The following is a 13,530-nucleotide window of genomic DNA, read 5'->3' as shown; positions in this document are numbered from 1 at the left end:
GAAGGCTGTCAGCTGTCAATTCATCGTGGGCTTCATTGTGCGCTAGCTGGGTTGTCGGTGGGCCACAGTGATGCACATAATTGGAGATTAGGGAGTGCACAAGGGGTAAAAATTAGTTAATAATCACTTAAAATTTGTTTTTACCCCGGTGCATGTGCACTCGACAGCCACTGTGTAGCTTCGCCCCTGCTTATAAGCCAGGCTGAAAGTACTGTTGGCTGGTTTGGTGTGAAAGAAAAATATTGTTCGTTGCTGATAAGCCATGGCTTATAAGCCAGATACGAGCAAGCGAACAGGCTGAAGGTTGCCTGGTTTTGTTGTGCAGCAATTACACTGTCTGATACTGCTTGTTGGTGGTATGACCCCATTCGTTGGTCTGAAACTTGGCTGAAACTGGCTGAAAAATACTGTTCCGGCTAAATTGTTGTGAGAGAAAAACATTGTTCCGGCTGAAAAAAAGCCGAACAAACCGAACATGGGATAAGCTGAACATGGCCTGTTTTTGGGAGATTAGCATCTTGTACTCTCTTTGGCCTAATGATGTATCGTGTATATTACATTTCACTCATCAATCTGAAAAAAAATTCTTAAATCCAAGACCATAATATTATTTTCGTGCACTTGACCCTATGGTTTTCTTTGACTCTTTCTTGTAGGGCCTTGTTTAATTGACGAAATTTTTAGCAAAATGGTACTGTAGCACTTTCGTTGTTATTTGACAATTAGTGTTCAATCATAGTCTAATTATGCTTAAAAGATTCGTCTCGTGAATTTCGTCTAAACTGTGTAATTAGTTTTATTTTTTATTTATATTTAATGCTTCATGCATGCGTCCAAAGATTCGATGTGACGGAGAATCTTGAAAAATTTTGCAAAATTTTGGGAACTAAACACTACCTAGGTATCATTTGAATTCAGAAATTTGCTAATTTTGTTTTATGTCCACTTGTTGACTATGGACACCCCCCCCCCCCCCCCACCCCACCACCACCACCACCATTCCTTTATGTTTCATGCTCAGTTGGAGGTCGTGATCTTCACATTGTTGACTCATTCATCAGAGAAGTTTTCTTATAACTGAGTGTAAATTTTTCCTTGCATCTGACCTCATGCTCGCTTGACTGTTTCTTGTAAGTAGCATCTGAAAAAGAAGGTTGCAGTTATGTTCTACCGTTCAGTTCTTGACAATGTGCCTCATTCCTTTATTCTTAAGGTGTAATATGAGGTTCTAATCCTGTCCGTTCACTAGTCAACAGTATACTTTACCACATGTTCAGTTTTCCAACCGCCAGTCTCATGTTCTAATGTACTTGTGTCTTTGGATTGTCTGGGGTGGTGAAACTGAACAGTTGAAAATGCCATTTGTCAAAAATGTCGAGAAGTCTAGCATTGTCTGGTTCTTGTCATGCAGTTCATTCCATATCCAGTACAAGAACAGTAATTTTGCTTCAAAACCTTCATGTAAGATTGACCTGTGATGTATGCCTAGTATTTTGCTACCTTTAAGGTGCCCTGATACATGAAGCCATGGAGCCAAGACCTCCATGAGTGTTGAGTTGCAACCTGCTCTCTCTGTCTATCTCTCTCGCGCGCGTCTGAAATAGCTAGTCAGTCACCTCTCGCCCGTGATTGTGAAATTTCACGAAATTACGATCGAGGGAACAGACCGCCGCTGATGTGTGCATGGCTGCAACAAGAACTAGAAGATCGATTCGATGCTGCCATGGTTATATGGAACCTGTGACAGGTAAAATAATGCTGCCATATAATGATGCTTATATGGAAAAACCCCTGGCATGCGTGACAGCAGCAATTTCAGAGATGCAGTTTCGGTTACGGTTACGGAGATGCATGCATGCTTCTTGCTGCATCACTTTGCTTTCTTTTCTTTTTTTCATGGCGACAACAGCCCCTCTGCTATTTGCAATATTTACAGTCATACGTAGTAACGACGTTCCAATTCCATCGCATGACGATAGGATCTCCCACAAGCAAAATATCTCCGAATTAGTAGCAAAACACTCCCAAATTAAACACAGTCCCCTCCACATTGTGTCTGTCAACCACTCCTATTAGTTTCCCCTATGAAACTCCATCTTCTTCATCACATCCCATATGCTTGTATGTAAACATGGATAGAATTGAGAAGCAGAATTATGTTTCCGAATTAGGAACATGTGCACTCAACCGTTTCTAGAGGGGGGCCTTTCTTTAGCTGAACCATGTTTCTTGTTATGCACAGTAATACTCCTGTATACCACAATTTGATGCAGCGCATGAACAAGTGTTGTTTTGGCCTGAGTCCAAGTCCACCAAACTCAGAACCAACCAACGGCCTTGGACTATCGTAATCAAATTCCTCAGAGTTGTTGAACAACACGTTGAGAGGAGAAGCGGGAATCGGTTGGATAAAGCAGATGCTCCTGCAATCTGCTGCAGAGTATCAGTAACCGCCTCTCTGGAACGGAACAACAAGAGAGAGAGAACCCAGCGGAGGGAGGACGCAGTGAGATTCCTCGTGCAATGAGTTTCTTGCTGGAGCAGGACAGAATGCAACTCGATCTGCACCAAAACACCCACACATGACTCACCACACCCACAGAAGATGCAGCCAAATCCAGACAAAAAAAAGGGGGACTGCAGAGAGATAGAAAGAGAGACATCGAAGGCTGAGGCTCTTTGAAATGAAAAGCAAAAGCAACCTGGGTTAATGGTGTGCACCAACCAACTTTCAAGTTTGGTTCAGAACATTTCATCCCAAATCCACAGCCACACCAATTGCATTGGCCCTGCTGGTTTCGCTGAAATTTGGCTTGTGCTGATTCGTTATGAGTGAAAAACACTGAAAAGTACTGCGCTAAACATGGTGATTGTCCTTTTGAAAGCTTCTTGCATTGCTTGTCACAATTCACAAAACAAGCTAGCATTCCAACTATGATTGAACGGCAACCACAATCCACAAGACCCACACCTACATAGTACTACTGCTTTAAAAGCCTTTTTTTCCAAAACAAAAGAAAAATGAAAAAAAACGCAAAAACAAAAAGAAGGAAGAAAGTAGTCTCTGGCTCTCTGCACAACTTCACTGCAGACGTGAGAGACAGGGCTCATGTAGTCATGTTCATGCAAGAATCTTTTTTTTTGCATTAACCCCCCTTGTCTACCCACAATCACACACTCCAGTCCACCCACCTTCTCCTGATCTCCTCTCTTCTCCTTCCTGCCTGCCGCGCCTCCCTCCCAAACCCCCAACCAAAACCCCACCACCACCTCTTCCTCCTCCTCCTCCTCCTCTCTCGCGCGCGGTCTCGCTGGCTTCCGCCGCCACCCGTCGCGGCGTTCTCTCGCCCCGGACGCCCGCCCGCGCCGCACCAGTCCGGCCGCTCCTCGGTAAGCGCCTCGATCGCCGTCTCCCTCCGCCGTCCGTACGTTTCCCTCTCTGTCTCCAACTCTCCATGTTTCGTGTACGTCCAAGGAGAGGCGGCTGCGGAGGAGGAGCTCGCTCCATGCGCTGATCGTGTCGTTTCGTTTTGTTCTTTCTTTATTCCCAGGCGTGTCGTGCTACATGGCGTCGTCGTCGCCGGCGGAGGTGGTGGTGGCGGAGGGCGACGCCGCGGCTGCGTTTCCCGGCAAGGACGCTGATTTCGGGTCCGGGAGCACGGTGCTGCGCCCGGGGAGGCTCCGCGTCATGCACCTGCACGTGGCGGAGCTCCTGCGGAGCCCGCGCCGGCACGCGCGGCCTGCAACGGCGGCGAAGCCCGCGGCGCCGCAGCATCCGCCGCTGGGCCGCGAGCGCGCGAGGTACGCGTGCGCGTTCGAGGACGACGTCGGCGGCCTCGCGGCACCCGGGCGCCTCGTGTGGGCCAAGGTGAGGCACCACCCGTGGTGGCCCGGCCAGGTGTTCGACGCGGTGGACGCGTCGGCGGACGCGCGGGCGCAACGCAGGCCGCGCCAAGCCGTCCTCGTCGCCTACTTCTGGGACAAGACCTTCGCGTGGAACGAGGCCGCGGCGCTCCTCCCGTTCCGCGCCGGGTTCCCGCGCCTCGCCGCCATGGCCCCCGTCGCCGCCGCCGTGGACGCTGCGCTGGCCGAGGTCGCGCGCCGCGTGGCCGCCGGCCTCTCGTGCTGCTGCGACTGCGGAGGCGGCGCCTCGGGCGCCAGCAGGCAGGTGATCGACAACGCAGGCGTCCGTGACGGCGCGTACGGGGCGCCCGTGGACGCGGCCTTCGCCAGGGGCGCGCTCCAGGGCGAGGCGCTCGTCGGGTACGTCTCCACGCTCGCCACCAACCCGCGCGCCGGGGCTGACAGGGTCGACCTCACCGTCGCCGGGGCGCAGCTCGAGGCGTTCGGCCGGTGGAGGGGCGAAACGAGGGGCCTTCCCGAGTACACGGTCTTCCACGGCATCGATGGTGTCGTCTCTGCGACAGCCAAGCGGAGGAGGTCGTCGACCGCAGGAGCCGGCGGTGACGGTTCTGCCAAACGGAGGGTGACCAGGAGCAGCCGCAGCGCTACGAAAGGGAACGCAGCCTGTGACACCGTCGACTACGAAGCCCTGGAACAGGAGGATCTCCCACCACAGCCCACACCCCAGCAGATGTCCACCAAGATCGGGAAGCTCATGAGCCGTGCCGCGCAGCAGATGTCGGTCTCGCCAGTGATCCTCAGGGCCAACGGCAACTCCTGTCCTCCTCCACCTCCGGCAGTGCCAGTGCCAGACATGGCAAGGTGTGCAATAGCTGCAGATGAGCAGCTGCCTCCTAAGAACAATGGCGATCACGAAGTTGGGCTGGTGCTCAACTTCAGCAGCGCGAGCGCTGTGCCTTCGGCGCGTCACCTGACCATGATCTTCAGCCGGTTTGGGCCAGTCATGAATGTCCGGGCAGAGAACTCTACTGCTCTGGTGATCTTCAAGAACGGCGTGCATGCCGACAAGGCGTTCTCAGGCACCGCCAAGATCGGCTCCATCAGGGCGTCCCTGGTCAGCTTCCGTGTTACCTCGTCGCTTCCAGCCGCACCAGTTGATCCTCCACAGCCACATCAGAGCGTGCCGTCGGACACCTCACCTGTTGAAGCTCTTCAGTAGCTACTTTGATCGGTTCGCGTACTTACTATCATGGTAATTTCTTCTTCTTTCGTGTTATATGAGAATGTAGCTTCATTAGCTGTTCTGTGCTCTTGTTTTTACTTTGGTTAGTAGTTACAAATCATGTTTTTTTTCTTTCAGGTAGTGATCGAGACGAGGAGGCAGTGAAGAGGTTGCTTGTTCATCCATGCTTCGAACTTTTGGGTTGCCAGGGGATGGTAGTTCGTGAGATGAGATTTTTTGGATTGGAACCTTAGGAAGTAGTCCATCAACCGTTGTTTCATATAGGCGAAGCAGTGGATTGGTCGCTTTATTATATATATACATATATATACTTAGTGTATCCCTTTTGGCTGTCCTATACACGGTGACATTTTAATTCATATCTTTTTGGCTGTCGTCTACACGGTGACATTTAAATTCATATGCTGCAGATGATGTAAAAACACATCTGAGTGGTGATGTTTTATGCTTTTATTTATTTATTTATATATATATATATATATATATATATATATATATATATATATATATATATATATATATATATATATATATATATATATATATATATATGAATGGTTTGGGAATTTTGATGCCACCAGCAGATCATTCTGTTATATTACTAGAATGTCTTGTCACGATGCAATCTTTATTTCCGCGTCCGAAATCTAGCAGAATTTACATACTTGTTATCATGCAGGTTTCATATATACACCAGGAAGTGAGTGCTATCCATCACAAATTCATGTTACTAGACAACAAATATTAATACCTGAGATTCAGAAGAAATTAATTTGCATATTCTTTGACAATCAATCATTAAAAAACAGAGATGAAAACAGAAGGGCGTTCGACGCAGTAGTTTTATACATACAAGTACATACGAGGGGAGAAAACTCTCCGTCTCTAGCAACTAATCTGATCCCCAACCAGAAAAATAGATAAATTTTAGTTCAAAAAAATAGCTAAATCAGAATATTGAGATGTCTAATGGCTATTCACATCAAGTCTAGATCTGTCGTGTGATTCTAATAAATCACCAATAATCAGTTGCTATCTACCCCTTCATAATGTACACTGTTCTTCCATTATCCTGTGCACTTCTGTCTTGTTATCATGATAAGTGAAAGGAGCCTAGACCCTCTGTAATGGCATATTTGAGCTTCGTTCTCATTATCTCCTGCGATCAAGAAACAGATACCAACGACAAATAGGTCTCAGTTTTTCATCTTCACGAAAACGAAACAGATTACTAAACTGATATGATTTTTGTGTTACCTTCGAGGAGTAAGGAGGGAGCTTGATAAAGTGCCGGCAGGTATTGACACTTGGCAATTCGTCGTCTACATTGCCATCGCATTGCTGTCAAGCAAGATGCATGGCAGATAAGTATTCATCAAAAGAATAGGTTTGTGCCCTAGTGGTATAATTTGCTAGGCTGACAAACCTTGCGTACGACATTGAGCTTGGGATCAAGCGAAGCTAGGCCACCAAGCGGGAGCTGAGGGGCTCCAGTACTGAATTGTATGAAAGCCCGCTGATCCTCTCTTCCAAACTCTCGCAATATCTCCAGGAACTGCAAGTTGTTACAGTTGAGCTCTTAATTAGTTGGTTAGAGTTCAAGGAATACAAAGTCTGATAGGCATACTACTTACAATAATAATCGGTTGACTGCTCATATCGTAGCCATGCTCAAACTCCATGTGATCCTCAAGGTTCTTTAACTGCAAAAGGTAAACACAATTAGAACAATGAAAGGATCCTGTTTGCACAAGACTTTGGGAGTACAGAAAGACACGTACAGCCCAAGCATCCTGTTCACCACATAGTATGCGTTCCATTTCCTCCTCTGTAAACATTTTGAGGGCCTTAAGAGCAAAAACCTGCAAGTGGTAGACCTAAATTAGTATTTGCTGTTTGCATAGGAGAGAGAGAAACTCATTTAGCTCTATTCCATGAGAAACAGACCTCATTAATTCCAGACTTGAAAGCCTCGATCTGCTTGGCAATCCCGCTCTTCAGTGTTGCATCAACAACCAAAGATACATATTCATCTAAACTGTCAAGTGTTACTAACTTCTCTGAGCCTCCAGTAACAAGTTCATATTCAGGATTTCCAGGAAGAGTGAAGTCAAGGCACAAATCCTCCAATTTCACGTTTTTAAAGGACAAATCAGCCTTAGGGTTAGATGCTCTGGAAGAGGTTTCCAAAAATTTCTTCCTGCTAACAAGTGCTTGAAACTCTATTACTGTCTTGCCCAGCTCAGGATCAAACAGTGGGATGTCATATATATCGAGCTCCTAAGTCCAAAAATACAGTGATTAGAACAAAGGAGAAGTTCAGAATCAGAAATTGGGAATCAGAAGGGTCATAGCATGGTGATTGCTGAAAGAATTACCTGCTCGAGCATGACCTTGTAAAATGCTTTAGAAAGTGGAATATCCAGGATCCTTCCATCCAGAACTGCTCTCGCTACAAGATTCCCTAAAAGCTTGAATTTTTGTAGCATATTAGTAAAATCAACTCCTTGTGATGAAGTGCCTGATGATGACCACGGCTTTGGAAATAGTCCAAAAGGAGCATGAATGAATCCATGTTCACCACTGTCTCCTCTCCACATTCCAAGCCCGGCCCTTTGAAGTTCATGACTAGCTGTAGTGTAGAATTCAAATGATGGACCTCGCCCAGTCCCAACCTCTCCTTCGAACTCCACCTCAATGATCCTACTGCTTGGGCCATGACTGGTCATCACTGATACAGCACCTTCAAGGATAGCACTTCGGGCTACCCTGTACCTTTTACTTTGTGGAGGACTCTTAACCTGGTCCGAGTGACCATTAACTTGGTTTAAAATATTGTGAACCTGTTCTGGAGAACTGTTAACTTGGTCCGGAATGAATGAGCGATGCACAGTCAGGCAGAAGTACTTCCACCGTGTGTCGAAGGACAACAGGAATGGGCAGGTCTCAACCAGATAGACACACCATGAGGGTATGAGACCATCCTCAAACAAGGCATCTTGCATTTGCACCTCTAGCTTATTTACAAGAAGGCTACTGATGAACTGATGTCTTGGAACTGCATATCTTGCCACCTCAAGATCCATATCTTGTAGAGTTCCTTCAGCAAATTTGTTTATCTGTTCATCCATCAACAGTTGGTATGAAAAACGGTTCAGCCCTTCAAGAACTTTCAGCATGAATAAAAGATTGTATGACAGATCAGACACATCCAGATCACCAGGAAGTTTGCCATGAAGTATGGCAGTGAAAAAAGGGTCCTTTGACCATGCGCGTTGAAGGTTTTCTTGCACGTACGATAACCGAGTATAGTAGGAACTCTGAGAAGAGATCTCCTTGCTTTTGTTTCTTTTCCTATAGGTTATGTTGTGTTCTTCTTCCCAGAAAGATGGGTCGATCAAGAGATCAGATTGTCCCTTGTTCATCAGACGAAGGATCGACTCAAAAAATGTAACAGATGGTTGGAGTGTCACACCATTGTACAAGAATCTCAGTCTTGAGGATGTGTTCCCATCATCTGGAAGATATGCGGGTGTTACTTTATTTAAGCAAGACTAACAGAATAAGGAAAGCAAGAGGCAATGAGACATTAAAGAGAGAAGAGGGTGTATACCATTTTTGGACTCTACTGATTTTCTGCTCCCATTTGCTCCTTTCTCTTGATTGGAATTCTGCAATCATAGAAACAAGTGGGAATTGTTAAATGGATATGATTATATGCATGTATGTAAAGTGCATTGGTATGGGATAATTTCAAGAGAAACTTAGAAGGGAATAATTCAAGTTCAAGAGAATTAGCCCATTTTTTGCATTAACATTGAGGGAATTATATTTTGAGCAACTGTGTATTGATGAATACCTTGGATCCAGGTTCCTGATCAGTTCTTCTAAAGACCTCAGGAAATAGAATTGGCTCAGTGGTATCAGGTGTTGAGAAAAGGTCGACACTAAGAACACCATTGTAGTTGCGTAATTCTCTCTCCTTCTGCGACCTCTGAAATTTTAATTCCAATGACGTTGGTTTCTGGGCCTCGGGATATCTCAGCGGAATCATCATGCTCTCTCGTGAAATCTGTTCATCAGATAGCATTACAGGAAAACTGTCATAGCACATGTGCAAAGTGTCTAGCAGCTTCTCCACCAAAATCCCAAGTGGATTTGCTGAACTTTCATTGGAGAGGGTGAGAGCCAAATTAGCAAATTTCTGCAGCCGACTCTGCACCTTACTAAGCTGCTCAAGTACAGGTCCATCATTGAGGTCTGCATTGCAGTATGCCCCGTTTGAGAGATAAACTGCAAAACATTTGATAGACCCACTCTGCACAAACTCAAAAGTGGAAGTAACTAGCAGTTCATCTGATAATAATCTCCTTGAAAGATCAGACAACTGCTTGCAGCTATCAGGATTTTCAGCAGGGTGTGTCAAGGCATATACATTCAACCTAGCAAAAAAGTCCCTGACACTTTTGAGAGTAAATCCAAACCTATGTGGAGATTTTATGCTCCGTTTTACCGAGAAGAAGTTTTTCTTTATCTCTTCTGCTAGTTCCATGACAGCATCATTCTCAATGCTGCATGCCTCAACAGTCGAGGAAGATTCCAGGTCAAAGCAAAGGCAACTTTCTTTCACGCTGTTGTTTCTTTCTGACTGGTGACTGATGTTTTTTGATTGTGATACTATATACTCAATTGCATGCTTTACACCCTCCTTGGTCAAGGTCTCCAAGGAAAAGCGCTGGTCTTTTTCCAAAAGGGTCCTTGAAATCTTGAGTATTTCGAATAAGATGTGTTGGTTTTTCCGGGCCAACAAACAATTAAGAAAGCTGATACAAAGATGACAGATAAACATGAACATCATGCATGGTGACAAGGCAGCAAATTTCAAAGCCCAAAATCTTACTAAAGGAAAAAATAAATTTTGTAGAAATTTACCTTGAGAGATTTACAGTCTTCTGTAACTCCATTAGGAAATTAGGTGTGCTTAATTCAACAATCTTGCCAATGACAACAACACAGCTGTAGCAAATTGATGATAGTGCAGCAGATTTTGCAACCTACATTGGACAAAAGAAGTGCACATGTTAAGGGAAATTCTGGACTTCTGCAGGCACCCAGAGGTCCTCCCGTAGAGGGGACCTGAAAAGATACCTCGTACCTGTACTATAAGGGCGACGATGCTAGCAAGCTGGTTCATGTATCGACTTTGTCTCATAATGAGTTTCCTCTTTGCAGTGACTAGTTTAGCATGTTGACCAGAGGTTTCAAGAGGTGGCATAAGCTGGTAAATGAGCTCCACAAGAATCTGGACCTGCAGTTGGGAATTGAATAATGTCAACTGTCAAGAGATTCACCAAGATGTTTGCAGGTGCTTCATAACATGCATGTAGATGGCATCCACATATCTACTATCTTGTGATATCACAGAAGTCTACTGGTGGCTTGAATGTAAAAGGGCTGCCCTTCGTGCACTCTCTAAAAGTAAATGCAAGTATACTCTGATTTATTTTTTTAATATAAATATGTGACACATGATGTTAACATTCCCGCATGGAACTTGGCACGTTAGGCGGGAGTTAAGGCACCTCAATCACAGGCGCATGACCACAAAATTGCACTAAGTAATACAAAGAGAAGAAGTAGAGTACCTTATCACTATCATGGTGCAAGTAACTGTAATAAGTTATCATCTGCTTGAGCAATTCACAAAAATTAAACTCAAAAAGAGACTTCACAGCCTTTGCGGAGACAGCAACAAGACTTTTAAGCAGCCCCAGGATGCCCTGTCAAACATGTTCGATTGAGTCCTCAGGTTCCAAGGAAGCTAAAAGATAACAACGAATTCAAGGAAGGGTGATGAGACATACAGTTAAGGTGGCATCACTGAGGCTCTTCCACCCCTCATTATCCATCAAGGTCATTGTTACCTCGACCACATTCGATTCACAGAGCTTACTCATGTGTTTAGCATTTCCAGAAGCACCAGCAGCAACCAATGCCAAGCACGAAATAGCGGATTCGAGAATCTAGCATCCACAAGGATCAACGGCCCATCAATATATTTTCCCATATAAAAGAAACGAACAAGGAAACCATCAATATATTAATCCTACTTACCATCCTATCAGAATACTGCAGGAGGTTGCACAGTGCAGGCACAGCCTCCATGGCCTTAGGCGCATTCACTTCATCATAATCGGTGAAGATGTTCGAGACGATCTGGAGCGCCACTTTCTGTAGGCATATCCACAAACAGTTGGTGAGCACAGGACATATGAAGGCAGAGAAGGAACAATGCATAAGCAGATCAAGCCACAAAACATTCGCTCATGTGAGAAGCAGATCAGGCCACAAAACATTCGCTCATGTGCCATTACCTGCTTGTTCGTCGAAAAGAAGTCGAAGAACTGCAGCACAGCAGCTGCCACCCCCCGTCTGAGGCACTGGTCAGGGCATTCCAAAGATATGGCGTCCAGAGCTCGCAAGCACTGCCAAAGCGAAAGCAAAGAGAGATGTCTTTTAGCACCAACTTGCCAAAATAAGAACAGCAAGCGAAGGTAGAAGGACACTTATTACAACACAAGGAGTTGAATTTAACCAAATATATAAACGAACTATAAACAAATATATGCACCTGCACTTGTGCAAAAGAGAGTAGTAAAGGAACCCAAACTTAGTGCAGACACCATCCTGTTTTTCATCAGGTCACACCACTGTTTTTCATCAGGTCACACCCAAGACCCAACTGCAGTTTTATGCCCTCTGCGATACACTAGCAATTTTACTATGGCTTTAGTGAACTGGAGTGTGTGCAGCCCACCTACCTACCACCGTCCAGTCAATTTTAATTTGAAATCTGACCACTGCACAACATGACAGGATCGTGGAACAAATCTTGTCAATGTTAATTGCAGTCTCCACGAATGAACAAAGAGAGGCTCAGAGCTGGTTAGCCGGCGTGACTAACTGACTACACGGCACCTAGAAAGCCATATATAGATGGAAACCGACTGGCAACAGATTAATCACAGCCCACGACACTGGCATTAATGGATCGGTACGACTAATTTAGACGAGCAACCTTAATTAAGAGCAGTGTTATTACGATCAAGACAAGCAGACAGGGTTTACGCAGTATGGGTGGGAGGTTTAGGTTTATCCAGCTGAGGATTAATGGGGTTTAGTACGACGGCACGGCACGAGGTGAAAAGGAAAGAGACGAAAAAGAGCGCAGCAGCGGCGGCAACCAACCTCCTCGGCGAGTTCGATGCAGTCGACGGCGAGGAGCCTGTCGCGGAGCGCCTCGACGGCGCCGTGTCGCGCGAATCGCGAGGCCCACTGGGGCGCGGCCTCGCAGGCCTCGGCGATGGCGCGCGCGGCGAGCAGCGGCACGTCGCCGCCGCCGTCGGAGCCGGAGCCGGCGAGGAGGGCCGGGAGGCGCGCGGCGAGGCCCGCGTGCGGGATGGCGAGGATGAAGTCCGGCCCCGACACGGCGAGCACGTCGCAGAGCGCGGCCAGCGCCGCCGCCGCCTCCCCCGCGCCCGCGGACTCGTCGGCGATCGCCGCCAGCGCGTACTGCAGCACCGCGTCGTCGCCCGCGTCCATGGCGAGACGGACGCGCGCGCGCCCCTGGGTAGGATCGTGACTACTACGCTAGTAGAGTAGCTAGCGGCGGCACGGCGGCAGCAGGTCGCAGGTGCCTACCCGCCGATGGCGCGTGGCCGATCGGTCGGTGCGATCGTTCGTTCGCGGGCGCGCGCGTGCACCGCGGACTCGTGCCGTTAGTTGGTTGGCGGTAATGCGGGTAGGGTAGGTCGAGGTCGAGATCGAAGGCTTATATCGCGGCGGCGAGCAAGGGGGAAGGGCGGCGGACCCGGACTCCGATGCGGTGCGGCGCGGTGCATGCATGGGACCCCCCCGCCCGAGAGACCGTACAGGGGCGGGGCAGGGCAGAGTCACGCCACGCCACGGCCCGGCCCGGCCCGGCACGCCTCCGCCTCTGCCTGCGGGTGGCTGGCTCGTCTCGTCGCACGGATCCGTATCCGACCGGCTCGAGCGCGCGCGGCTGAGTCCGTGCGGGCACGTCGTGCGGCTGAGTCCGATAGGCTAAGACGAGCGCAAATACTTCGTTTGTTGTTTCGGTCAGGACTTATTAGGCAACCAATAGTATTTTTCTTTCACAACAAACCAACACCAGTCGGGCTTATCAGCCCACGAACAAACCAGTGAACAGGCTCATTCAATGTACATTCGGTACACATATGTGCGCTCTCATGTATGCACGAACACGATGAATGGGCGTAATATCTAGATTCTGAGCATCACATGGTTGAGTGTCAACCATGTGTACATAGGTGGACGTGTTGCTTAATGTATGAGCATCTCTTGTGTGTGGCCATATATACACCAGGGATGTCTCCTGTGTG

General features: G+C 47.3%; 2 protein-coding genes across 2 annotated transcripts; one reads left to right on the top strand and one right to left on the bottom strand.

The window, feature by feature from the left end:
* Nucleotides 1-3,688: 3,688 nt before the first annotated feature.
* LOC136510339 (uncharacterized) lies at nt 3,689-5,083 on the top strand. Its single transcript, XM_066504826.1, has 2 exons — nt 3,689-4,443; nt 4,507-5,083. The coding sequence occupies exons 1-2, from the start codon at nt 3,689-3,691 to the stop codon at nt 5,081-5,083; spliced, it is 1,332 nt and encodes a 443-aa protein (XP_066360923.1).
* Nucleotides 5,084-5,874: 791 nt separating this feature from the next.
* On the bottom strand, nt 5,875-12,848 carry LOC136513428 (E3 ubiquitin-protein ligase UPL4-like). Its single transcript, XM_066507432.1, has 16 exons — nt 12,356-12,848; nt 11,482-11,592; nt 11,222-11,338; nt 10,972-11,130; nt 10,753-10,887; nt 10,263-10,415; nt 10,040-10,161; nt 8,967-9,930; nt 8,721-8,778; nt 7,486-8,624; nt 7,055-7,387; nt 6,889-6,969; nt 6,742-6,810; nt 6,534-6,662; nt 6,365-6,448; nt 5,875-6,266 (listed from the first exon to the last, which is right to left on the bottom strand). Exons 1-16 carry the CDS (start codon nt 12,707-12,709, stop codon nt 6,201-6,203), a joined length of 4,074 nt encoding a protein of 1,357 aa, XP_066363529.1. The 5' UTR covers nt 12,710-12,848; the 3' UTR covers nt 5,875-6,200.
* Between the last annotated feature and the right edge of the window lie 682 nt (nt 12,849-13,530).

This window comes from Miscanthus floridulus, chromosome 16, assembly GCF_019320115.1.
Source record: "Miscanthus floridulus cultivar M001 chromosome 16, ASM1932011v1, whole genome shotgun sequence".
Taxonomy (NCBI): Eukaryota; Viridiplantae; Streptophyta; class Magnoliopsida; order Poales; family Poaceae; genus Miscanthus; species Miscanthus floridulus.
Note: the sequence above shows the minus strand (reverse complement) of the source record. Positions and strands in the feature narration are given on the sequence as shown.

Coding starts and splice junctions, on each gene's coding strand:
- LOC136510339 (XM_066504826.1), top strand. CDS start 3,689: ATGCACCTGCACGTGGCGGAGCTCCTGCGGAGCCCGCGCCGGCACGCG. Junction 4,444..4,506: donor ACAGCCAAGCGGAGGAGGTC/GTCGACCGCAGG, acceptor GAGCAGCCGCAG/CGCTACGAAAGGGAACGCAG.
- LOC136513428 (XM_066507432.1), bottom strand. CDS start 12,709: ATGGACGCGGGCGACGACGCGGTGCTGCAGTACGCGCTGGCGGCGATC. Junction 10,162..10,262: donor TCGTCGCCCTTATAGTACAG/GTACGAGGTATC, acceptor TGTCCAATGTAG/GTTGCAAAATCTGCTGCACT. Junction 8,625..8,720: donor ATCAGTAGAGTCCAAAAATG/GTATACACCCTC, acceptor CATATCTTCCAG/ATGATGGGAACACATCCTCA.